Below are 26930 nucleotides of genomic sequence, written 5' to 3'. Positions count from 1 at the left end.
TTAATTACACCAAAAAATACAACAACCTCTCTGGATGTGATGTATACTTCTTAAAGGTGAAAGGCTTTAGTGTCCAACAGACAGGGTCAAGTCTGCAGTGACCGCTTACTTGACTGTCCTGAAGAGGACAGACAGGGAAACAGGTCTGTGGTTTACACTAGAGACCCAGCAGCTAATACAGTGACTGGTATACAGTAGGTACTGTATTAACAGTTGAGTGACACAAAATTATGTTTAATCTTTCTGTATCTCAGTTTCCTAATCTATAAATAAGGATAATAATACCCACAGGATAGCTGTCATCACTAAATAAATTTAAGTAAAAAGCATTTAGTACAATAATTCAAGAAAGCACTCAATAAATGATAGCTATGATTATGTCATTCTTGATGCTGATGATAATTATAATCTTCTGGTCAGGTTTAACTTATGTCTTTAATATTTTCTTCTCCATCCAAGTCAAAGGAGACTGTGGAGTGTAGTGGTTCAAAACAAAGGCTTTGCCTTAAAGCTCCCTGGCTCCGAATCCTAACTGTATCACTCACTAGTTCTGTGCCCTTAAGTACCTTACTTAACCTCACCGGGCCTGAGCTTCCTAACACTTATCTCATAGAGTTGTAAGACTTAAGAAAATACATGCAGAGTAATTACAGTCCCTGCCACACAGTAAACACTCAAAAAATGTTAACTATAAAAATGTATCATTATTCATTCTGCTTATGTGGCAAAACTTGGTAAACTTAAAAACCATAATAGGCCTAACCCAAGGCCCATAACTTTATACCTGAATATCTTCTGAACACATTATAGTTTCCTTTCTTTTTTCTTTTTTTTTAACTTAAACACAGCTGAAAGAAATACTTACTGACAATGTGCCCTGTTGTCTGGAATGCAAGTTCCACTATGCTTTCATCTTGATCAGATGCAGCTAGATGAAATACAGAGAAAATGTTCTTCCATCCAGACCGAATGTTAGCAGCCTGAGAATTCACCATCTGCGCGATACACCGTACAACCATATCTCGAATGGTTGGAGACCTAAAATATTAATATAATTTCTTGGCTATGCATACAGATAAAACTTACTGTTTTCTTGCCCTTCTTCTTGTGTTTCCCCATCCTGTGAAAAATAATAAAGTATTTTTCTGATATTAAGCAATTCAACAAATAAAATACCTGTTCCGTTTCATTATATGCTCAAAAGGTCTTAAGAAATCCTTCTGGAATCTGAAATTAGCAAGCTCCCCTTTCTCTAAGAACTTCATTGACAATTGCCTCAAGGAATCTACTGCAAAAATAGCTACGTCTTCATTAGGATTACAGCCAACCTGCAATGGCAACAGAAATAGAAGACGTCAACAGTAGAAATCTGTAATTTCTTATTTCGGTTTTAGAGAAAGTATATCATTTATAGCATAGATAAATCAACCCTAAGGTTCTCCATAAAGGTACTAGGTGTTAACAATATTTCTCAACAAGAAAAGCATTATTTTAACTAAATCCTTAAAGGAAACAAAATATAACCAGAGACATTGAAGTTCAGAACAATCTAACAATAGTCAGGGGGGAGTGAGGAGGGGACAGTGAGGAAAGGGGATTATAGGAACTACTATAAAGGACACATGGACAAAATCAAGGGGGAGGGTGGAGGTGGGGGAAGGAGGTGGGTTCAGCTGGGGTGGGGTGGAGGGATGGGGAGAAAAGGCATACAACTGTAATTGAATAACAATAAAAATTAAAAAAAAATCTTAGAACTAAAGAAAAATAGGATTCAAAGGGTTCTCTAAATTTAATCACAAAAACAATTTAAAAATTGCTTGGAAAGAAAAAAATCTCAATTAGATTATGACAAGGAAATTTTAAACAATGAAAAGTAATAAAAATGTAAACAAATCCTATAATTATCCAAATACCTTATTAAAATGATCTCCAATAACTTCCCAAATCCGCGACCACTGCAGTCTTATTCTTCCCATGTTGTAATATGATATTTCTACTATTTTTTGTAGACTAAACATTCTTGGGTGTGTAGTCGAAAGTAATTCGTCCATAGACACAGCACAGAGCCAACGGACAAAATCCACTATAACATAAATAGATTTATAATTTTTTAGCTTAACATTCAAGTCTTTGAGCCAAACCACCAGTTTATAAGTGAAATAAATATATATACTTACCAATAGCATTTCCATCTAGTCTTGTAGACCCTGTAAATATTCTAAAGAAAAAAAAATTACTCAAAAATGTATAGTCTTAATAAAAGTATAATCTTGTATCTGTTATATCAATTCACATGTAAGTGACGGGGGGTACTAGCTACTTTGAGCTGTTTTAAAGGAACGAGAAAAATTAGGTAGTCAGATAAATATTTTTTATTTATTTATTTTTTATTATACAGTTTAATAAGTATGGTTTGATGTTCCTCTATCCCTCCTTTGCATTCAATAACATACAAAGTAAGAATATATGGTTCTAATTTTATTAGTAAATTTGTAAACACTAGGTAGTTTAAGGCTCTGGGAATAGAAAAATATTAACTTGTAAAACTAATAATTAGAACACTAAAACAGAAAAATTTTCAATTTTTTCCTGATTATCTACTAACATTATCACATTTTTAAAATGAAAAATTCCACTGCATTTCTATGAGTAATGTGTGTTTGATTAGAAAATTCACTTATGTTAAGTTACAAATGATTTAATAGAACCTTGTAAGGAGTCTCCAACAGTTTAACCAAGAAGGAGCTAACCAACTTTCCTTACGGCATTCAAGCATGTAGTGTTAAGCTACGCTGTCCAGCTTTGCCCAGCCTTCTTCACTGAGCTCTTTTTCTGTGTTTCCAAGTTTCATAAAAGCCTTCAGCATAAACATCTTAGTCCTCTTTTTTAAAGCCTGCATTGGGTTTGTAACCAAGGGTTTGGATGTGACTTCCAGCATGTTATCAATATTCCTCAATTTAAAATTACCACCATAAAATCTGCATGATAAAAAATATACCTTAAAGACAGGTGCAGGTAAAATATTAAACTTAGAAATAAAAATAAGGAGGTAGGCGTGGGTAGGGTGGGGAGAGTAATGGGGGGGAAATGGGGACAACTGTAATTGAAAAACAATAAAAAAATAAATTAAAAAAAGAAATAAAAATAATCATAGTAACATTAACAGCTACCAACGATCACAAGGTGGGTATTGTTTTAACTGCTTCATATATATCCACTCAAAATAGTAACAAATACCCTGGGAGGTAGGTACCACTATACTTCCAGTTTTACAAACATAAATTTCCTTGAAGTCACAGTACTAGTAAGTACTGAAGCCAAGATTCAAACCAGGTCAGGCTGACTACAGTCTACTTTCTTAACCAATGTGCTACACTGCCCCACACTTACCTGAGCAAAACATAAATATTTTAAACATATTCTAGTTTTTTTCCTGCTACCATAATCTAAATGTTCTGAGTATATCATATTTGTTTTAATCTTTGTGCCCTTGAATGTCTGTATGTGTGTTCTGGCAATGAGTAACAAGGACAAGACTGGAAAAGTAAATTAAAAACTGACAACATGATAACTCAGAATATGACCTCCTGCTAAAGGAACATCTTGAGATTTCCCACAATGCTCTTGTCAATAGAACAAAACAACAATTCAAAGATCTGACTGAAAACACAGTCTGGGAGAAAAAAACAAGACTAATAAGGCCCCACTTAATCCAGTGGTTTGATTGGATCCAGAAATTAAAATATAAAAAGCCTTTGTACAACGCTCTCACATGAACAAAAATAAAAATTGCCAGACTACGCATTTCATTAGCCAATTTCCCAAACTAGAGGTATTCCCATGGAGGGCAATATAAAAACAAACAAACAAACAAAAAGTGTCAAAACTAAACAATATAGGAGAAACAACAGCAGGAGAAACAAAGGAAAAAGTTTTTAATTGAGAAGGAAGAGAATGGCAGAGTTGAAGGTGTAAAAGAACAGCAGCACAGATGGAGATTGCATGTAACTACGGGGAAAATAGCAGCACATTCTCTGAAGGCAGTGAAATAATGGAGAACAAAGGCCACAGGACAGAGAAGTTGTAGCAGCAATCAGATGGGTTCTGTAGACTCTGGTGATGTTGGAAGGTAGTGGAAGCATGCATCCTGGGAAAGGGCATTCAAATGCCTACTCACTTTGGTAGCCTCTGAGGGGTGCTCTATGTCTAGTAATGCTCCACTAAAGATAAGTCATGTGGAGAGCACAGCAGTCTGTGGAGGCATTTAAAATTAAGCCTTAATATACTAAGGCAGGAGAACAGAGCTATGTTTCACAAAATCAGTCTATGAAATGGGTTCTACAGTCTCTGTATGGAAAGCAAAGGACAGCAGCATGAAGACCTTGTGTGCTAATATTAAAGGACATGTCCTGGAAAGCATGAGTAGAAAAATAAATCCGACAGATTACTGCTTCATCCACATTATGATAGTAATGCAGCACTGCAAAGAAAAAAAGTTTGACAGAACTTGCAGATTCTGGATCAAACAAACTTTAAACTGTAGGCAACACACAGGCAAAGAAAATTACTGTATACATAAGAAGTTCTCACAGTGAAAACAGCAGAGGTAACGTTTAATTCTGAGATCTAACTGAAAGACATTTAAGAGCAAATGCAGTGGGGGCTGAGCTGCACACATTTCTGAAAGGTGACAGAATGTCCTAAAATGTGTGATGGGCCAATTTCACGAACCTAGATCTGATGTGCTTAAAAAACAATAAAAACAAAAACTATGCTATTAAATAACTATTTTGTATCTTCTAGAGATAAATCATTCCAGGATAAAAATCCATCCCTGCATAGTTTGGTAATATAAAATTGGTCTAGTTTAGCAATGCCTAGCCAGTTCTATCCTAGCAAATCCTAGAGAATCAGGTACTCCACACTGAAGTGACCAATATTCTCCTAAATTCTAAATGTACAGGATTCCTAATACAAAAGTGGAGATAATTAGAAAATTTTGTGTTCAAGTATTTAATGAAATCAGATATTTTTCTGTTGATTAAAAAACAGAAACTATAAATAATTAAGCAAAGAAGAATTATTTTTATTTTTCATGTTTAGTTCCTTCCTATATTGTCATAAAAGATTTTTCAAAACAATAGGCCTAAGGACAGGAAAATAACTTTTTTTTGGCTGAACTAGTACAGAGCTTTCCAGGATGTTCCTGATAATATTCTCACCACTGTCTTAAATACCAGGGTAATCTCATTGAGTTAGCTTATAGACTAGAGTCAGAATATTATATATGAAAATAAACCCAGATAACTTGAAAAGAAATTTGGAAGAATTTAATGAAAAAGTGAAGTGCACCACACAAGAATAATACAATCTTATAATAAATCAAAGATGTAACTTTTGTTTTCATTATAAGCTAATATTTAAATACTGAGGTTCTGTATAAAATTGTACATTAAATTTATGTTTGTAGAGGTCTTTGGGGATGATGAGTTTGACACGTCACAGTACGAACAGTACTTGTGCTAAAACACCTCTGAGACAGCGGGAATTCTTAAAAAGGAGAGGTGTATTATCTATTCAAATGAGTGACATGTTTACCTGTACCAAACAGTAGTGTACAGTTGGATAAATCAGAACTAGGTATGGTCATACAAATCATTTTGTGGAAACAGAAATAGTAGGTAAAATGTTCACTCTTGCCTGAATGATTCTCATAATGACAGTGAAGATGATTTTCTGGAAAGCAAAAACAAAAATCACTTGGAAGAAAGCTACCCCGATGGCAGAAGGGCAGAGATTACACCGGTCTGCAGCTGTACGTGCAGGCAGAGAGGTTAAGCGTGCACACTCGAGATATGCCGCCTGAGTGTGCGCCCTGGCTCCGCTCCTCCAAATTCTCTATGGATGAAATGGTTATCAAAATAATCAAGACCAAGTTAGCCTAGTTGTGGGGATGAGCAAATTATTTAATTCCTCCATGTCTCAGTTTCCTTATTTGTAAGCTGAGAACAATAATAATATTCATCTCATGAGGCCAAAGAATTAAATGAAGTAATACATATAAAGGACTCTGAAAAATGCCAAGCACATGGTAAGCCTTCGGGTTGTATAACAGGTATAAGATGATACATAATCTTTCTCCAACTTTCCCGCCCCGCACCACCCTCCTCGACCGCCGCCAAAAAGCAACAACAACAACAAAGACTGCAAGTGGACATTGAGAATTCTTTTCAAGGAAAAACTTCCACGAAGTACTTCCAGGTAAGTAGCCTGGAACACTCTAGTTCTGTCTATACTTGGAGCAAAAAGTTTCACCTGATGCAAAGTATAATAAATCAACATGAGTTGAGTCTCCAAGCACCAAAAAAAATTACATTATTGTATTCACATTTTTGAAAGTTTCCATACATATGTCAAAAAAAAGTTTTGGTGTCAAAATTATAAAATGTTAAGTTTCAAATTTGGGGGCATTCATCGGAAAAACTAATCTTCAAAAGAACACTAAATGTTATTCTACATACTGGGAATTTTAAAAATCTGAAATAAACTAAATAATCCAATAGTAAAATAAACCACAGTATGTGGTTTCTTTTAGAACATAAACTAAAAATGAGGAATACCTGGTAATGTCTATAATACACCAATTCCAAAGTTCTTTCCAAAGAAGCTTGTATCATGAATTGCCAGCAAATCCCTTCATTTTACCCACAATACAGTCCTCTGTCACAGATTCAGCAAGAGAAAGTACACTCTATTTTCTAATAGGGATAACAAGGGGAATATTTTCTATATAGGAAACAAAACATTTGTGTTCTTTTCCATCAAGGCTACTATTTGCTACTGTGACTTACATTATCATACTTTTATTTCCTTTCTATATTCTATAATCTAAAATGCAAAATTATAGGTGTTTCCTTTTCTAAATCACATCATATCACAATACTGCCATACTACTTAAGGCAAGTTATTTTGGCAATAATTTTTTTGTTTACTTTTGAGCAAAATATATCTAAGAGCTACCGAATTAAAAGAGTATTCATCTGAAAAGAGCATAAACTGATTACCTTACCTGTCTACAGCAACAACAACACTCTGAGAACTGGTTTCTCCAATGGATTCCTGAATACTCGCTATCTGCTTCCAGTCCACATTTCCTCCAACTAGCACACACAAAGGAGAGTCACTTCAGTTGGAAAGGAATTCTGTGAAGAATACACTTAGAGTTCTAAAACACATTTCTGAAATCAGTTACTTTCCTAATAAAAGAAATAATGACTTGGGTGAACAATTCGTTTGGCATCAGTGACCTTTATCAAGGCCCAATGTGCTTAATGAGCTATAGTATACCAATGTACACAGACAGGGTTATAAAAACACAAACTATGTTTGCAAAGATTACACAAATTAAGAGCCACTGAGAATTGAGATCACAAAATTAATGGCATTAGGCATAATTACTCTTAATGTTTAAGAAACACAGCAGTAATCCCAGGTTCCAATGATACCTTCTTAGGGTGAGTCCTGATTCCATATAATTAGATTTCCCTTGGAGATTAGATTTAATCTCCAGTCCCATTTACAAATGCTTATTGGAAATTCTAACTGTATGTTCTAACATCCTCTTATCAAAAGAATCATTTCCCCCAAAACTGGTTCCATATGTTGGACAACAGAACAACTTCCTTAAGTTTTCAAACTCTCAACCTACAATCATCTTTGAGATCTTCCCCTCCTCCACTAGTCACTAAATCTTTCCTTTGACCTATTTTCATATCATTGACTCATTTTCATTCCTACTCAGTTTAGACACTTACAACTTCAGGTCCAGGTATCGGTAGTTTCCGGACTGCCCTCCTTGCCACTAATTTTCCCCCTCTTCAATCTCTCCTTCATTCTCCTGCCAGAATAATTTTCCTAAATCATCGGCTTCATTTTGCATACTATTACTTTCAGGATAAAGTATAAACTTTTCAGCACAGCATTTAAGGCAGTTCCCTTCAACATTCTACCAATATGTGTTTCTATTTAGACCATATCTAAAACCTATCTATCAAACGCAATTTGAGTTCTCAATGAGGTATTCCTCTCCATTGTTCTTATCTTCCTCTGAACTAAGCATTTACTTAAAGTACTACTTAAATCAGAATTTCTTTCATACGGTTTCAAAATAAATTATTTTTCATGTGTTAATGTTGCCTTCTCAGCTAGATAAAAAGTTCCCTAAGGTCATACACTTTTTTTTTTTGTATTCCCCTACACTTTACTGATTATTAAGTCCAAAGCATATGATCAACAAATGCTTGTTGACTCGACTGACCACTCAGTAAATGCTTTAAAGAATGCAAACATAACAGATGCTGTTATTTAAACCAGCTGGACTCAAATTCTATTCTAGTAACTAAACAATGTAAAAAAGATGTCCTGTGCTCAGAGAGTTAAGTTACCAGAGGAGATACGACTTACACCAACTTTAGTAGTGTAATGATTACTTCATGGCTGAAATGAATTAATTACACACAAGTTTTGCTAAACAGAACTAATTTGCATAGGATAAAGGAGCATGGGGGTGTTAACTCATAGAAAGGCTTCAAATATAAATAAATATTAAGTTGGACCCAGAAGAGTGATCATGTTGGAAAGGAGGCAGAAGGAACAGTAATTCAGACAGAAGGAGCGGAATACATTAAGTATTAAGAAGTATGGCCCTGGCCGGGTGGCTCAGTTGGTTGGAGCGTCATCCTATATACCAAAAAAGTTGGGGGTTCAATCCCTGGTCAGGGCACATACCTAGACTGTAGGTTCGATGACTGGTTGGGGCGCAAACAGGAGGCAACCAATCAATGTTTCTCTCATATTAGTGTTTCTCTCTTTCCCCCTTCTCCTCCCTCTAAAATCAATAAACATATCCTCAGATGAGGATTAAAAAATCAAAAGTACTGAAAGTACTGGAAGTATGCAAATGGATTTGTCAGAAAGTCAGATAAATATATACCCAGCCCTACTAACCTGGTTACATGGAATACTTGGTGCATTAATAAATTAATTGTGCATAATTTATATTGGTGTGCAATTTATATCGGTGCATTAATACTTGCTGCATTATTAAATGCTGTTAATAATGGAGCCTATTACTTTATTTAATACGCATACACACGAGGTCTTTCTGAAGGTATCCAGCCATGTACTATGAAAAAGACACATTTACTGAAGAAGATACAAGATACAAGAAACATTGTACATAGGACAATGACGCCTCAGTCCCCTTCAAAGTAAGCACTTTAGGACCTCACACAGTTCTCCCAATCACCATCAGCTGCTCCACTGTATTTTCCTGAATCTCGTTGACAGTCTCAAATCCCTTCCCTTTCAAAGGTGATTTTAGTTCTGAGAAAAGCCAGAAGTCACAGGGTGCCAAATCTGGGCTATAGGTGGGGTTTGATGTTTTGCCAAAAAATTCTGCATGAGACGTGATGCACGAGTGGGCGTGTTGTCATGAAGCTGCCAGTCACCAGTTGCCCATAGCTGTGGCCTTCTGCATTATTAGAACAGTTTCCATGGAGGAGTGTTCAAGCTTAATACAAAATTTGATGCAGATTCGTTGCTTTACTTGCTCAGTCATTTTGAATAGGATAGCCACACAGTACACATGCTCACTCAATGGCATCTACTGCCCCCACTGATTAGTACAGTGAAGTTGTCATTTACACATGTGTATTCCAGTCCATTCTCCTTGGCTGCCAGGCTACATCAATGTTGTACAAACTGTTCTTGTTATATTAAGAATGACTGGACTTTTTCCAGACAGACCTCGCTGAATATACAGACTAAACCAACTTCACTGTCTGTTTCACATCCTCTTCTAGCTTAAATTCTGACTACAGCATCCTGCTGAAGAAAGCATCTGTTTGTTGTCTGAGTAGGTGACAGGGCACAGATGAACAGGGGTGAACAGTAGTTACACTGGGTTAACTAATGAGATGGCCTGAAGGGAGGGCTCTGTCCAACAGGGGCCAAGTCAACAACAGACTGGCTCCATCTTGAATGTAGATTCAAAATGATCAATCAGGAGGAGTGAGTAGAGAATGGGGCAGGCCAAAGCGAGAAGTAGATGACACAACAGCATGAAAGAGAGGTGGAAGAGTGTGGCTGATTGCTTGAGGGGCTTGGAAGCCTCAAATTTTTATTTTCAGATCCATAATGTGACTATTTTTCTATGAATTCCCTTCTCCTTTCAGGAAAAGGGAGGTCATCTCATATCCTTGCAACTTAAGTGGCACAACAGCATAGTGATCAAATTAATTTTAATTCACTTTCAAAAATACTAATAAACATTCAGCATGTATTGTCATTTCTTGTTTGACTAAATTTTTAGAAGACAAAATATTTCACTACTTCTGTTGCTTGGCAAAATTGAGCCCTAGCAATTTTTACCTGTTATTATTTTGGCTTTCTCAACACTCCATAGGTGTAAAAAAAAAAAAAAAAAAAAGGCTTTAAAATGCTATTGAATCAAACAATGCACATTCATTTCACTTGCCTGTAAACATTTTTCATCTGTATCTCGTGCTATCTACTGGAGTAATGATAGTTCTAATGTTCCAAGTCAGACTTGCAGGTTACACAAGTCACCACGCAGGTGCTCAGGCAGTTCTAACTCCTGCTGCTGCATCACCAAGTTATTAGGTTTACACCTGCATCTCCCAGAACCACAGCATCTAAGACACAACTGAGGTACGGACTGTACTGCTGGCTGGCACAGTTGGATAAACACTGGGAACTAACTGTCCCCAGTCCAACGTAAAGCCACAGCATGGTCCTGGTCTTTACTTCTTTCCCTATGGGTCATTTTTTAAGCTTGAAATTCTTCTGGATTTCCTAAGAACTTTTAGGAAAAATTCTTAGGAAATCCAAGAATTCCAAGAATTTAGGAAATTCCTAAGCAACAACAGAGAAATCACTAAAAGATAAAAAGACAGGAAATGTCCAGAAATACATTACTATAGTACAAAGCCTTAAAAGTTTAATACTTCTAGATCTCAGGTGTATTTCTTCCTGCTCTCTAAATCATGTGTCTAGATTTCTTGGTTCAAGTGGGATGGGGAAGAAGACTAGGGAATAATCCAGAAACCACTACTATATTAGCCACTGCACTAAGCCCATTTATATATATTCTTATTTAATCCTAACAACTCTCTAAGTAGATATTACCATTGGTTTGCAAAAGAGGAAACCAAATCTCAAAGAATTAAAGTTACTTGTACACAGTAAGGAAGAAATATACAGAATTTAAACCCAGAAGTATTAGTTTTCAAAATCAAAGATGGTCTAAACAAGTCAAAGACAGCCTTAACTTTGCTTCTTCCTGATGGAACCTTTTCCATTTATGGCTAAAAATGCATTGCCTTTGGTTCTTCTGTATCTGCTTTCACTATTTTCCTTTGTTCTGCTGGGTTAAATCTGGAAGTTTCTGGCTAGATTGAGCACATGGGAACTGTGGAAAAGTTTCCATACTGGCAGAAGAGTTTAGTTAGGTGTGCACAAGTACCTTTGAAAAGTCTGAATGCGAATGTTTTCTCCGGGTGCCCCAACTATTTATCATCTTACACAAGCCTTCACTCATTTAAGTTATCTACTTAATCTTAAAAACAGATAACTTTAAACTGTACCTTTCTTACACCTCCAACGCTGAGATTAAGACTAAGGGTCATTTAATGTTGCAAACTAAAAGACTTAATTCTCTACACAATCACCTTGCTTTTTCTCATAACATCAGCCACAGGGCATTTTATCACATCCCTCCAATTATATTTCATTGCTAAAATAAAGTTACTTACATTGAGCAAGTTAAAAACAATTTTTGCTACTTCATAAAAATAGTTTTAAAAATGCTCACCCAGCCCCAGCCCCACAAACTCATCAGGAGCCTGATCTTTTGTTCCAGTAAGGGATCCTTCTCTGCCTCGCACTGTTCCAGAAATGTACCGAGGTTTCACTCCAGTTCCTATAAGCTGTGCGAGCTCCAACTGACTGATGCACTTCAGAATCTTAATTAAAAAATAAATAAATAAAATTAATTCCATGTTAAAAATGTTCGCAAAAAAATTTAAATATATGCAGCCACGATTTAAACATAGGTTATATTATAAATCATTATAAAAAGCTAAATGTACTTATCCTGAATGTACTAAATTAATTTTCTCCCTAAACACTTAAGCACGTCAGTGATAAAATATTTAGAATTAGCTGATTTTATAAACCAAATTGCAAAGTTGAAAATAAAGAAAGTGCTTATACCTCATGCCATGAATTTCCTAAGTAATTTCCATCTGTATGAGCCACTGTGATAAGTGTTTTAATTGTGTCAATGTTCTTCTGCTTCATTTCAGTAATACCAGAACTCACTGTAAGTAAGGTAAATCTTGCTAGTGCCTGGACATAGGCATCTCTTTCCAGCTACAAAAAAAAGAAAAGTATACTTTACATGGTTGTGAACACAAGAGAGTGATCCTTAATCCCCAATGACAAACTATTTACTTGTGTAGTAAGTTTTTAACTGACAAGTCATGAGTTACATACCTTTAAAAAGTTTTTTAAATTTTAAGATAAATGAAGCAGAAAATAATTTTTCTAAAAACCAAAGGTGCGAAGATATCAAGATTCTATTAATAATAAATCCACATAGTAAAAAACATTTACTGAGTACTTCTGTTTCAAGTACTATATGAACTAGCAGAAACCTGATTTATAAATTTGCTTCTTTTTCACCACAGGTAGGCTGTGCTTTTTAAGCCCTAACATTCATAATCAAATATGAAATGGGTTTTAAAAAAAGAAAGCAAGCTTTGGCCAACTTATCATACAAAGCATATAAAACACTAGAAGGGACTGTCTACATGAAAATTATGTACTACATACCTGGTTCTCTTAAAGACAACTTGTTCTCAGGGTTAAGTGATATCCATAAACACAGGGTGGGTTAAAAGTACGTTTATAGCTGTGAGTATGTGAAACACAATTTATTCTTGTATTATTATTTATGCTTGTATTAATTTCCATACAAACAACTGTAAACCTACTTTTGCCCCACCCTGTATAAAAATATATATGATATGTATGAATTTGCAACATATTTAAATAAGCTATATGAACTGACATATAGAAATCTAAGTCTTGAAGAAAATTGTAAACTAAACTTATGATGAATTTTAGACACACTAGTATGGAACTACCCTGTTTGTTATAGCTTCTCACAAACATTAAGATTCACTTAAATCGCATCATAAACTTGAAATTAGTTTCTCATAAGTCAGACATAAAAACTGATTTAAACTACAGTGATGGCTTAAGTAATTTACGTTTTCCAGACTGGCTATGAAGGCAAAATTCTTTGTTACCTGAATGCTGAAAATGCATGCAATTCTGATTGCGCATCGTATACCTTCCAGGCAAAGAGAGGCTACGTCCGTGTCATCGCAGTCTTGCAGACCCACACTGAAGGCAGCCAGAAACGGTGTCCAGGCCAACTGGGAAAATCAAAATTTAAAATGTATCATGGACAGCAAGTGCTAACTAAAAATTATGAAAATACTACACTAATATTTCTCAAGGCTTTCAGACAATAAATGATTTGAGGAAGTCCTGAAAAAAAAAAAAGCAATGAGTTTATCAGCATAGCTCTTTGGAAAGCTTTCTTAGATGAAAGGAAAAAAAACTATATAATGCTGCATGGGCTTACATAAATGTGAGAACAACATTATAGATTCAGTAGAAGGCCCTAGGCATATTTTAAGCATTTATAAATTATTCACATCAATAAAAAATGGGATATTCAATATTCATAAACATTTGCTTTACTCCTGACTTGAGAACTCATCTTCTCTACCAGCTCTGTTCCTTGCAATATAATGGACTTCTTATTTCCATGAAAATCCTTTAGCCATTTTCTACTTGCAAATTATATCACTTTCTATACTTTAAGCTGCTCCCTGGACATCATTTAGCCTTATTTATTTATTTTCTTTAGTAGTCAAGTATTTTACATTGAGACATCAGTGATATCTCTGGTTCCTAGTTGGGCAATACTTTAAAAATATTTCTTTTAATAAAATATTTCTTCATTACAGACAGTGAAAGCCAACAAACACTAAATTTTACTATAAAAACTGAATACCTAGCCCTAACCAGTGTGGCTCAGTTGATTGGGTGTCATCCTGCAAAGCAAAAGGTCACTGGTTTGATTCCAGGTCAAGGCACATGCCTAGTTTGCAAGCCAGGTCCCCAGATGGGGCCAGTTCCCAGTTGTGGCGTGTGTGAGTGGCAAATGATTGATGTTTCTCTCACACATCAATGTTTCTCTCCCTCTCTTTCTCCTTCCCTTTCCCTCTCTCCAAAACTAAATAAATAAAATATTTAAAAAAACCAAACAGAATACGTAGAGAAATTGTAATGGAAAACAACAACAATGACAAAGAGATACCTTCTGATTACTGAAAATCCTAATATCAAAACATAAGCATATATTAGGGTATGCATGTGTGTATGACCTTGACTTGTCTGATGCAAGAGTATTTGCTTTTAATAAGCCATGATGGAGCAGAACTATACAACCAGATAGCCATACAAATGAAAAAATGTCTACATGAGTGTGCTATAGAAATGACAACTGAAATGATTAAAAGACCTAAAAAGTTTTTAGCATTGTGAAGGCAAATACAAAGCTTTCCTTGTAAAACCAGAAAGTTTGGAAGTAAAAGTACATAATCCCTAACAAAGGAGCATAAGCCACAATACCTAACTTGTAGGCTTAGCTTTGCTACTTATTTAATCTCTCTGAACCTCACATTTCTTCCTGTTTAATATCTAGACTACCACTGCAGAGAGATGCTGTGGGCAGCATATGAAGTGCAGAACTTTTAAAATACGAAGTAATACATAAAAGTAGTAAGTTATATATTCTATTATAAGAAACAGAATATCTTTTTGAAACCCTGTATAATGTTTTATATGAGAAGTATAAATGGTCCATAAACCAGTGAAAAAATGTTTAACTCCATCAGAAATTAAAGACAACGATTTCTCCAATCAAATCACACTGAATAATATCCAGGGGACAGTGAAATTAAATTGCCCACTCATTAATTGTATAAAACATTCACAGAATGTAGTTTGGCAACATGTAGAAAGATTCCTAGTAATGTTTATATCCCTCATAGTATAACCCTTTCTGGAAATCTCTCATACATCCCTTTGCCCAGTCAATGCCTGTTTACTGAGCACTTACAACAAGCCAGCAACTGTGCTAGATATTGGGAAAAGTGAATAGAGCAGATGTAGTCCCTTGCCTCATAAAGCTTCAAGTTGAGTAAAGAGATATACTAGGTATATATGTTAATACATATATTAAAATAAATAAATGTATAAATACAAATTGTTATAAATACAATGAAGAAAAGAATAGCATGTCACAAAAGGGGACCTACTTTTCGATTATAAGGGTCGGGGCAGAACTCTGAGAAGGTAACACTTAAAGTGGAAACTCCTCAGGCAAAGGAGAAAAGAGTATTCTGGACACAGGACACAGCTTGTAAGAATGCTCTAAAGAGAGAAAGATTTAAGACATCCTGGATCTAAAGAATGCCAGTGTGACTGCAGACCCTCTCGGTGTGTTAGTTTCATCATAGTATCTTGCAGAGTCAGTGAAGGGCCTTAAAGAAGGTGACATTGCAATTTTTTTAAAAAAGATCACTCTGGCCTCTGTAAGTGGGTAAGAGGAGCACAAAAGTAGGCATAAGGACACCAGTTAGGAGGACGCCATAGCAATAAGAGCAAGAAATGAGAGTGTTCGAAGAGAATAATGGCAGTGCTTATAGGATATTTACATAAACTATACCCAATGCAGATCATAAAAGCTATTGGTGAATTTTTAATGAGATGGGGAATACTTAAGCGAGAAACAGCAAGATACACAAATTCTATACATAGTATGATCACAACTGTTTAAGATAAAAAAAGTAGTATAGAAATATATTAACATGAGTTTTTTCTGAGTGCTGAATTATAGCTTGTTTCTTATTCTTTTTGTTTTATCCACCTTCCCCTTATTAAAAACATCTAAAAAGAAAAACAAAATAAGGGTGTAAGATTATTCAAAACAAAACAAAGTCTGCTTTACAAAATTTATTTCATAATGAAGAAAAGGTGTTTTTTTGTATTTCAACATCATTTTCTATATTATTCCAAACAATAAGGCCACTTGTACTACACTATTCCTTCCAACATTACTTCCGTAGAGCCCCTCCCATCCTATAACTCTTTATCAACTTTTGGAAATACCATTCTCACACAGATCTTGAAGTAGGGGTAGAAGTAATTTTAAATTTTTATAGCTAAAAGGAAGCACGGAATTCTTGTAGTTATTTTTACCACATTCCATAGTGAATGTCTGTCTGCTTTAGAACTTGAGTTGCCATCTTTAGCCTCCACTGACCATCTTACCACACTTTCTCACAAACTGGAATACACTTTACCCATTTTCCCTTCTCCAACAACCAGACTCCTCTGTGCTTCCCTACAATTCTTATGCTGCACTGCTTACTCATTCTAAATTTGGAGAAAGGACAGAAAAAAATAGGAAATGAAAAAGGAATGAGAAATCAAATTTTAAATAACCAGTATTATTCTCAGTAGATCAACCTATAAACATAAATAATGCTCCTTGCCATTCCTTACTCTCCTTTCTGGGCTCCAGGCTCACTCAAAACCACCCTATTAGTTCCTGTGCCAGAAACACTGAAAGAGAGCAAGCGGGGCTCAAGATCCTTTGGAATTTTAGGTAACGCCAAAGGTTTAAAGAGAACTGTTAGAGAAAACCAGAAGAAGTATTAATGATCATTCTCTGAAATCTTTCCATTCTTAAGATCATACACCTATTAATTGCTAATAGTGCATACCTTTTGCTATTCTCTTTAAGAAAAAAATTTATACTTGTCATGTCCTAAATAACATGGCATTTGCTTCCAGGTCTACACTAATGGACTATGTCACTATATTGCCTTAACTGAAAAAGGTACTGAACAAAGTTATATATAAATGTATACTACAACCAGAAGTTATTAGTAACTCTTACCTTAAACATGGGTCTCACATGCTCCAAATGTGTGGCACTTGTAAAAGGTGCTTGGACGTGGCTCACGGCTTCCATGAGTGCTTTAGCTGTCTTAGCCATCTGTTCCATTTCTAAGTTATACAGAAGTCTCCTTTGCTTTTCATTAGCTACATCTGAAGCAGGAAACACCATTAGCATTTAAACTAGAAAGCATTAAAAAATGCTATTCTGATGGTTTGTTATAAAACAATAAACCACACCAATTAACACTAATTATAAATAGTCCTAAGAAGTCAGACATGAACAGTCACATAATGTATAATTCCACTTGTATGAAATATCTAGAGTAGGCAAGTTCATAGGAACAGAAAGTAAACTGGTATAGCCAGGGGTTGGGGGTAGGGCTGGGAAGGAACCTGGAGAAAGTTCCCAGGAAACAGGGAACAAGGTTTTATTTTGGAGTGATGAAAATGTTTTAGATCTGGATAGAGATGGTGGTTGCACAACATTATGAATGTATCAAATGCCACTTAACTGCTCACTTCAAAATGGTTAATTTCACATGATATGATTTTCACCCCCAAAATGAAAAATACAAAAATTCTGAACTAGGAGTCAGGGATAAGTGGAAAATCTATGGAGAGTGAAGGAAGTAGGTACAAAGCTGTCACAATGAAAGTATTAGGGAAACAATGCAAACCTGGGATAGAAAAAGAGATGTTAAGAAGAAATAGCATCTTTGTACAACATGTCTGAATGGCAGCCTGTCAGTTAACAAGAAAACAGTGGCGTTGGCTCTCCAGAATGATTTTAGGATTTAAGAACACCACCATCTCCTTCCCACATCCAGTTTCTCTTTGATTTACAACTACCACATACAAAATAGGCCAGAGAAAGAGGAAGATGTAATAATATATATAGGTATGAAGAAGAAAACTGAATTAGAGAATTGGCATCTACTTAGGTGTAAAAATGAACTCTTCATCAATATACTTAATGTTACAAGCAGAAGAACTGAAATTAACACTCCCAAGTAAATTGCTCTTTGGTGCTGGACTGCAGGAAGAGTCAAGGATGCCTAGTACAACATCTGGCTTTGCCACTGTTTGGATTTTAAGTGTAGAGAATTAATAAAAAGTTTTTACATTATACTCAGCACATAGATTCAATAAGTCTTCAGTTTCCTCATCTATAAAAATTGAGGGAGAACTTACTAAAATTCTTTAAGATCATCCCCTATATTACTCCAAAAGATAAGGCCAGTTATGCTCTACTCTTCCTTTTAATATCATCTCCCTGGCCCCCAACTCTCCTAATTCTTCATCAGCTTCTAGAAATACACACATCACTTGGCGTTTTTGCTTGTCTCTTGTCAACAGAACTTTGCTATTATAATTTGTTAAGTAAAGCCTGAGAGTTCATTTCCAAGTGGAAGTGCTCAGAAATGAAGTGGCCCTCTTTCCACATTACTATTATATTCTTAAGCCATGGCCCTTGCTTCATTCCTGTAGTCAGATTTTAGATAGAATTTAACCACAATTGTCTACATGTGTAGAAAGTCTACAATGAAGCCAGGCCTACAGATGGTTACTAATGCTGGTAGATCTAAGACTCTACAGTAATACAATTTGTGGTGCATCTGAAGTAGTGATTTCCAATTCCACAAGCTACCCCACAATCCTAACCTTCCTCATCACTTTGACTCAATCCTACTTCTAACTCCCGTTTATCTATGATGATATATGAAGAGATACTCTCATATAAATATGTTTTTGCTTGTAGGTGAAAAGGAGGCAGAAACAAAGACTAAGAGTTGAAGTCTGACTTTTGAAGTTGCCTGACCCTCATTCTCTGACCTCCAAATCTGTGCTGAGATGAACTGCTAAATGGGCAAGTACATATTAAACACACACTGATCCATGCATATTATGTAGCATTTTACATTAATCATTGGTCAGAGCTACCTTTCTTTAGCATGTGAGAAAAAAAACACAATCACATCAGCAAATGCTCTTATAATACTTCTCATCAACCTAAATAATACTCTAACCCAAAAGAAAAACTCTTTTAAGTACCCTTATTTTTTGTCCTAAACAATTAGGATTCAATTGATTTGGATACTTACTTTGTTTACTTGATTTTGTAGGGATTGTTAGTTCTTTTGTTTCTTTCATTGATATCTTTTTTCCAGCTATTTCATTGTAGATGGCAGATAAATATTCTTCAGGAAGGTCTTTACTGTCATTGATACCTCTATTCATCTTAATGTACTGTTCCTTCGTCATTTTATTTTTAACCTAGAAATGAAAAGCCATTACAATTCCTAAAAACTAACAAAAATTCACCTGTGTTTTAAGAATTTAAATACTCATATGAGAGAATTTATAAATACTGAGGATAAGAAGTGAAAAATACTCAACAAAACAAACTAAAACAAAAAATTCATAGAAAATGACAGCAATGTAGAAAAGACCCATCCTGGCATATACTAATTCACCTTGCTGTACTGGGCACATGAATCAAAGCCAGTTTTAACTAATGATGAATACAAAAAGATGTATTCTAAATATACCTCAATTTAAAAAAAAATTCACTGATCCACACTAACATAAAAGGTAGTTAACTATAAACATTCTAGGTGAAGAAGAAACATGAATGATCTGTTAAACTTCACCTATAAACATTGAAAACTAAGAATGAGAAGGATTCTTCTAAAGTGTTCTTTAGTCCTGGCCGGGTGGTTCAGTCAGTTGGAGCATCATCCCGAACACCAAAAGGTTGGTTGCGGTGTTCGATCTCCAGCTGGGGTGAGTACAGGAGGCAATTGATGATCAATGTTTCTCTCCCCCCCCACTTCCTCTCTCTCTAAAATCAATAAACATATTCCTGTATGATTAAGATAAACCAAGTGTTCTTTAAAAATGATGTCACTTGTTACATAGAGTTCATATGGTCCTGAAGCATATATCACATGGGGTTATAATTATGGGTTCAATTTTTTAAGCAGCCACTTAGTTTCGCAGGAACTCCTAAGATGCTCTGGAGCTACGGGCTATGTATCAGCACATGCCACCAGCCAGCAGTCTGACAGGGAAGCACATGGTAACAAGCTACCACTGCCAGACTCGGACTCCAAGCACAGGTTCTACAGACAGGCTCTAGTGCCATCAAGACAGGACACTGTTTTCAAGATAATACTCCCTAACTAAAACGTGTTCAGAAACTTGTAACAATCTGGATGCTATGAAAAGCCATTAAAAGAAGTTTTAATATTTCTACAAAATAACTTATACAAGAGTGTGCATATATATAGGAAAGTATGACACAGATGCACATAACACTAACAATTCATTTATAGAACCAAATTGTAAAAAAAGACAATATTCTAAAAACAAAGGGACGTAGTGTAAAACTTTTGGTTTAGACTGAAAAACCAGCCAGAAAACTCTGATATAAAGATATTCAAGTAAGTCTTTAAATGTAGACTGCCTTGTAAACCCATGGAAAAAAGTATTATGCTAGACAATGAAAACCCTGAAAGTGAGCTGCTTTTACTACACTGTCAGTTAATATGATGAAGGAAAATTTTAAATAAGTAAACTCATTTTTTTTAAAAAGATCTATATAAAATTAAGTAATTGCTGGTAAATGCACGGTCGTTGAATTGTGGTGTTTAAAACTATCAGCAACTTTGTATGTAATCCTCCCATCATACATATTCGATATTCGGTACAGACTTCCTGCCTCAACCTTGCTTTAAACATCTCAAAATACACACAGACACACACACAAATCCTTATATTGCAAAATTTAATCTCAAACAAAATAGGTTTTTATTTTGCCAATACATTTTAGATTAGTGATAAGTATATAGTTTATTTCACATCCTAAGAATAAATATCATATGCTGCCTCTTAAGAAGTACTAAGAAACTCTTACAAACTTACAAAATTTATAAAGATAATTTTCCTCAAGGATATCAAAGCATGTTTTTGGAAACTAAGCATAAAATGCCTAAAATGTTTAAAATAACTGTTTTGCTAGTAGATATCAGAAATCAAGTAATAATCCTTAATATTTAAGAAGGAATTATAAATTTTATGAGGAAAATGAAATTTGAACACTTCCCAAATGGCTGATACTTTAAAATTATTAATTTTTCTGTATAATGTATTAGGGCTACATTTAAATAGATTATTTCTCTTTCAAAGACATATAAGGAAATAACTATAGATAAAATGATATGATACCTGGGATTTGCTTTGAAATGATCTGTGGGAGAGAGGGGGATATAAATGGAACAGAACTGTCCATAAGTGGGTAACTGTGGAAGCTGGGTGACAGGCACAGGAAGGATCACTATACTAATCACTCTAATGTTTAAATATGAAATAATATAAAAAAAGATAGTTTATATACAGTTTTTCCACATTGCAATAAGCACAGGCAGAACTATAGTATAATCTTAGACTAAAATTAATTTTAAGCTCTAGACAGCTGTTCGTCACAAGACAGACAGTACAGATTTCTTTCACAGGTATCTAAAAGTCTAATTACAATTACTGCCAGAAACTGTGTTTGTACAATGCATATACACCAAGTTAAACCCATCACCGAATTGGGGTATTTAACTAAATATGATTAAAATTTTAACTACTGTTTATTATATTCAAAAGCACATATTTAATTTGTACTATTTATTATAACACTGGCTTGGAAGAACACATACCTGTGGACTGTGAAGATCTGTGGTCAGCATGATAATTGAGTAGGCCAAGACATAAGCAGTGTCTGCACTAGCAAAAAGGGTTTGTCTAGAAAAATAAATTTATGTTATAAACTTTTATTGTTTTACAGTTTCATTTAAATTAGTCACCTCAAACCCCAAAGTACTTTTAATTTTCTTTCTGAGGATTTATGTTCTAGCTCACATTACAATTTTTTCCCCCAATGTAACTATCTTATTACCTACAGATCACAGTCAACCTAAGTTTCCTGGGGGCAGGAGATTCTGAGTCTCCTGATGTTCCCTCGCCTAGTGTCTTGGATATAGCTGGCAACCGATGAATACTTGAATTTGAATTTTGCTTACCCTTGGTTGCATTCTAGGTATCTTGCAGCAAATTTTTCCATCAATCGATCAATTTTCTGAGCTTCCCCTGGAAGACGGAATCCTTCTAGAAACATGCGGAGGGCTGAGACAAAGTCCTTTCCTGAAAAGTCGTGTTGGTCCACATATGCATACATGACTTCTTTGTTAAATTTATCATTATCTCCCAGGAACTCACCCACTTGAGTCTAAAAAACGAAGGACAAAAACTGATATCCTGATGCGAAGTTGCATTTGCTACACAGCCATTTAAGAAGCAGAAAATCCATAAGATCCACAGGTTTTGACTATAAGTATAACTATATCAAACACGAAGCTAAAAGTTAAACACACTAAATGCGTTTATAAGAAAAAATCCAGATATTTTTTGAGTTAAAAAATTAAAAAGCAAAATTAAGAATACTTAAGGTTATTCTTTAACTTACAAACTTAAAAGGGCATTTTAAAGGGGACACAATATGTACCATTATTAACATAAAAAGAAATTTCGTAGAGAAGGTTAGAATGAACTAAAGTGGTACTCTTACAGAGTCTAATCTTTCCTCTTGATGTAAGAATTGGGCGATATCTTCCGGTGTAGTGCCAAGCATCCCTTGTTCTTGGAGGTATTGTATTCCTCTCTTTGGTTTCTTATTAAATCTAGATGATGTTAAAGTTAATAGAAACATTAGAAATAGAAAGCCATTTGTATTTCCTGAAAAGATGACCTTAGTAAATTAATTTTCTAACAGCCCTTAGAAAATAGAAACTTATTTAACATAATCAATGCAAGAAAGTATAAAACATTATACTCTGCGGGGTTTATTTATTTCTTTTTAGAAAAAAGTCTCAAATGGAAGGGCATCTTTATCAGTGATATGGATCATTTCAGACTACGTGAGAAAATGTCATGTAGTCTATGAACTTCGAATAATGATATGAATACTGTAACTCTCATACTTTTAATGTATATATTCTCAACGCTCTAGTAATCATGGCTCATTTTACATACACTTATGAATTCTAAATTTCCTGCTTTTGAAGTACAGAACTTGAATTCTGGTGACTGTTTTAGCTATAATCTGACAGTATAATTCCCTTTATTAAAAAAGACCTTTAGATACTCAATTTCTTAAAAAATCCTCACCAGAAAGTTATTTTTTCAATGCTTTTAGAGAGAGAGATGGGGAAGGAAACACAGATGTGAGAGAAAAGCATCAATTGGTTGCCACCTTACATGCCCAGACCGACTGGGGATGGAACCTACAACCTAGGTATGTTCTCTGCCCAGGAATCAAACCCTCAACCTTTAGATTACAGGATAATGCTCCAACCAACTGAGCCACAGTGGCCAGGGCTAGATACTCGATGTTTTCAAAATAAAATCCAAAATAATCAGACTACCACAAAAAACCTTTCTCATTATGGTTCCTGTTAATTTCTTATCTCCTCTCTCATCCACTTCCACATATCCCTGTCTCATTCCCTAAATGCCAAGCATTTCCAGCCCATTTCCTCTGTAGGCTCTTCATCTGCTCCACCCACTGAGAACTCTCCTTTATGCTTAGAGATCCAGTTCAAATTTCACATCTTTCTTTCCAATTATTTACTTTCTACTTTTATTGTGCCATTAATTACTTTAATACTTCATCACCTGTCACCTGGGTGTTGCAAGCCTTCTTAAATGGTCTCCCTATCTCTCGTTTTGTTCACATTTCTAATCTATCCTTCAGGCCGCTGGCAAATCATCTTTCCATAAAAGATATCTAATGATGCTGCTCCCCTGCTTAAAATCTTTCAATAATACACCAACGCCAGGAGGAACAAGACAAAACTCCTTTACATGGAGTACAAGGCCTTCTGTAACCTGCAGCCAACTGCACGCTTTCATCTCCTGCTACTACACACTCCCCAACCCCCGGCCTGTCGTTGCTTAACAATACTCCTCAAATGCTCTCCTTTTTCTCTGTCATTCTCTGTCTGAAACGTCCTTCCCTGCTCTATCCTAATGATTCCCCAGTCAAGTCCTACTTCAACCATCACCGCGCACAAAAATTAAACATTTTTTCACTGAGATAAACAATCCCTGCTCTCTAGAAGCTCTCGTTTTAAAGAAACATGATTTAAAAAAAATTATAAGAACACAAATGTAACAAATAATCTATTTACAAGGTAAGAAGGCAGCGCAGAAGAGAAAGTGACAAATTTACAGAGATGGTCATGATTTATTTACAGGGGAAGGTGACTGTGGAGCTGAGCTTTGAAGAGTGATTTTTATAAACAGTAAGAAAAAACATCCCAGATAGAGTGAAAAAGGTCACACTAATGCACAGAAGTATTAAACAGCATATTATAATATAATGCATAACTCTGTGTTGGTCAAGCAATGAGATGAGATAAAAAAGTGGCAGGTGATAAAGCTCAGAGTTTGGCAGATCCAAGTTGTGGCTTTATTCTCTTAAGAGCAAGAGTGGGGAAAAACAGTAGTAAGACTTTCATTCAAAAAGATTAGTTAAGTGTGAGAAAAGACCAGAGAATAAGTAAGAGCAGACAAAGGTAAATCAATTAGATTGTACTAGTCAAGGCAAGAAATGATGGTGTTCTGATTTAAGAGGATAACTGTGGGAGATCAACAGAGGAGAATAAATTGAAGAGATATTTAGGAAGAATCAACAGGATTTAGTGACAGACCCAAGGGGCAATCTAAGGTGACTCCCAGGATTCTAATTTATAAATTTAGTAACATGCTGGAGTTAACAGCCTCAGTAAGAAATATAGAAACTGGGTTTTCTGTTTGTAATTTGTTTTTGGTAGGAGTATTGGGGAGTTGATTATGGAGAGAATGGAGAGTGATGTATTTGGTTATGGACTTGCTGAGTGTAAGAAACTAAGCAATATCCAGTACAGAGGTCCAACAGGTAATTACAGATATGAGTCTGAACGTCAGTGGAGGTATTTATGTTAAAAATAACAACTGGGAGTAGTGAGGTGTTAGTAAGTAGATAGTAGCTGATGTCATGAAAAAGAACACAGTCATCTAGGAGAAGTGACAAAGGAAGAAAAAGGCTGAGGGACAGAACCCTGGAAGAGCTAAGATATGTGCAGGAGATAAACACCCCACACCAAGACTGAGATGGCACGATCAAACTGGAAGAAGGGAGGGTCAAGGAAGGAGCAGTCGTGAAAGAGTGTCCTGAGCACAACAACAGGAGAGCATCCTCCCGGCAGTCTGAAGTAGAAAGCAAGTCTGGTGGTGGACAGGAGGGCTGGAGGCTAGGGAGACCTGCACTTTCGAGCCCTGTGATGACCTCCTCCGACTCCGAAGCACTTCACATAGAGTTATCATACCTTGGCAGTACTTGGTACAACACTGTGTCATGGACTTTACACAATACTATTAAAAAAATGTTTAGCCCAGATTTAGACTGTAATAACCCTGAACGTAAGGACCAGTGTCTCCATGCTTCCTGGCACTCAGTCCCAAGTACTAAATATGTGTTTGCTGAGTGACCAGCAGAATTTCAGTACAAGTATCTGTTTACACCTCTAGACCTAGAGCCCCCCGAAAAGCAAGGGCTGTTTCATTCATCATTCATTCCAAGACCTTGCATAATGTCTGGCACACATGACACTTTGTAAACAATGACTGAAAAATTAGAATGAAGTATTAATGGCAACTTCTTGGGCAATTTTATGAGATTTTAAAATTTTGTCACAAAGGATATGTATACATCTTGTCAATTCTCAAAAACATACAATGAAAAAAGACATTGCTTAAGATTCAGGAAGAAATGCTTTACAGCAGAAGGAGTAGGCCAACTATAGTGTACAACGGATAGATTCACGGAGAAAGGCCAACAAGTTCATTTTTCCTTATAGCATCTCTGTGTGGGGCAGGAAAGCAGAATGTAACATTGAGACAGGACATAGTCCAGGAGCAGGCTGATACTACACAGTTTAGTGAGAAAAATGAAGTCACCTGCTCAGGGTCTGTTAGAGTACCCAGGTTGGAAAGGGACATTATCATCTTATCAACATACAAAAATGAAATCAGTCAATGGATCAATAACAAAAGTAGCACATTTGTACCCCAGGGGAGAAAATGTATACCTATAAAGGAGCAACACTAGTTATTAGAAGTTTCATACTTTAAACTTTTTGAGTTGTCACCTGCTTAAAAAATATAATGGGGGATTTTGTAACTGAACTAATAAACCACACAAAACTGTAGAGATGCAACAAAATAGCATCTAAAATGTGGTGCAAAAATATTTTAATGTGCATTATGGGGTCTGTTTGGGCTAGACTGAAATGAATAAGGGGAACTAATTTAGGAGCCCAAAGAAGTCAGAATTTTGCCCTGTTTTATTCATTGGAAGGGAATAACAATAACCCAAAGATGCAGAGAAACCCAGGGCAATGGTGGCACAGTATGGGCAGAGGAATATTTAAGAACACTGCTCTTTAAAATCAGACACTCACAAATCTATCCCTTGTTCTATTATTTCTTTTTGTTGCTTTAGGACTTCAAATTGTTCTGGGTTATCGGTGCCAGACATCTGGGTACTGTAGCTGCCTATTCCTGATGATGATGTTGACTCCAGCGAATTTAAACTTCCATATCTGTTTATGGTCTCGGGGTGTTTGATTTCATTTGTCTCTTGCTCTGAGGGTTTTTCCTGACCTGTAAGTAGAAAAACTGATACAGTAAATTATTCTGTCAAAGAAAAGAAAGTG

At 35.5% G+C, this 26930-nt stretch overlaps 1 protein-coding gene across 2 annotated transcripts in view; it reads right to left on the bottom strand.

Annotated features, from left to right (window-relative positions):
* ARFGEF1 (ARF guanine nucleotide exchange factor 1) overlaps positions 1-26930 on the bottom strand; it is a 106494-nt gene that overhangs the window by 22633 nt on the left and 56931 nt on the right. Inside the window, exons 14-27 of one of the 2 annotated variants that reach the window (XM_053930394.2) lie at positions 26676-26892; positions 22742-22853; positions 22197-22402; positions 21834-21918; positions 19230-19401; positions 17126-17277; positions 13395-13523; positions 12295-12453; positions 11894-12044; positions 7070-7160; positions 2178-2218; positions 1914-2083; positions 1177-1328; positions 866-1038 (exon numbers count right to left, since the gene is read on the bottom strand). In XM_053930394.2, coding sequence (XP_053786369.1) covers positions 866-1038; positions 1177-1328; positions 1914-2083; positions 2178-2218; positions 7070-7160; positions 11894-12044; positions 12295-12453; positions 13395-13523; positions 17126-17277; positions 19230-19401; positions 21834-21918; positions 22197-22402; positions 22742-22853; positions 26676-26892 — 2010 coding nt within the window. The remainder of the gene's footprint in view (positions 1-865; positions 1039-1176; positions 1329-1913; positions 2084-2177; positions 2219-7069; positions 7161-11893; positions 12045-12294; positions 12454-13394; positions 13524-17125; positions 17278-19229; positions 19402-21833; positions 21919-22196; positions 22403-22741; positions 22854-26675; positions 26893-26930) is intronic. The other variant, XM_053930395.2, reaches the window with a different exon arrangement.

This window comes from Desmodus rotundus, chromosome 8 (genome assembly GCF_022682495.2).
Source record: "Desmodus rotundus isolate HL8 chromosome 8, HLdesRot8A.1, whole genome shotgun sequence".
In the NCBI taxonomy this organism is placed as follows: Eukaryota; Metazoa; Chordata; class Mammalia; order Chiroptera; family Phyllostomidae; genus Desmodus; species Desmodus rotundus.
Note: the sequence above shows the minus strand (reverse complement) of the source record. Positions and strands in the feature narration are given on the sequence as shown.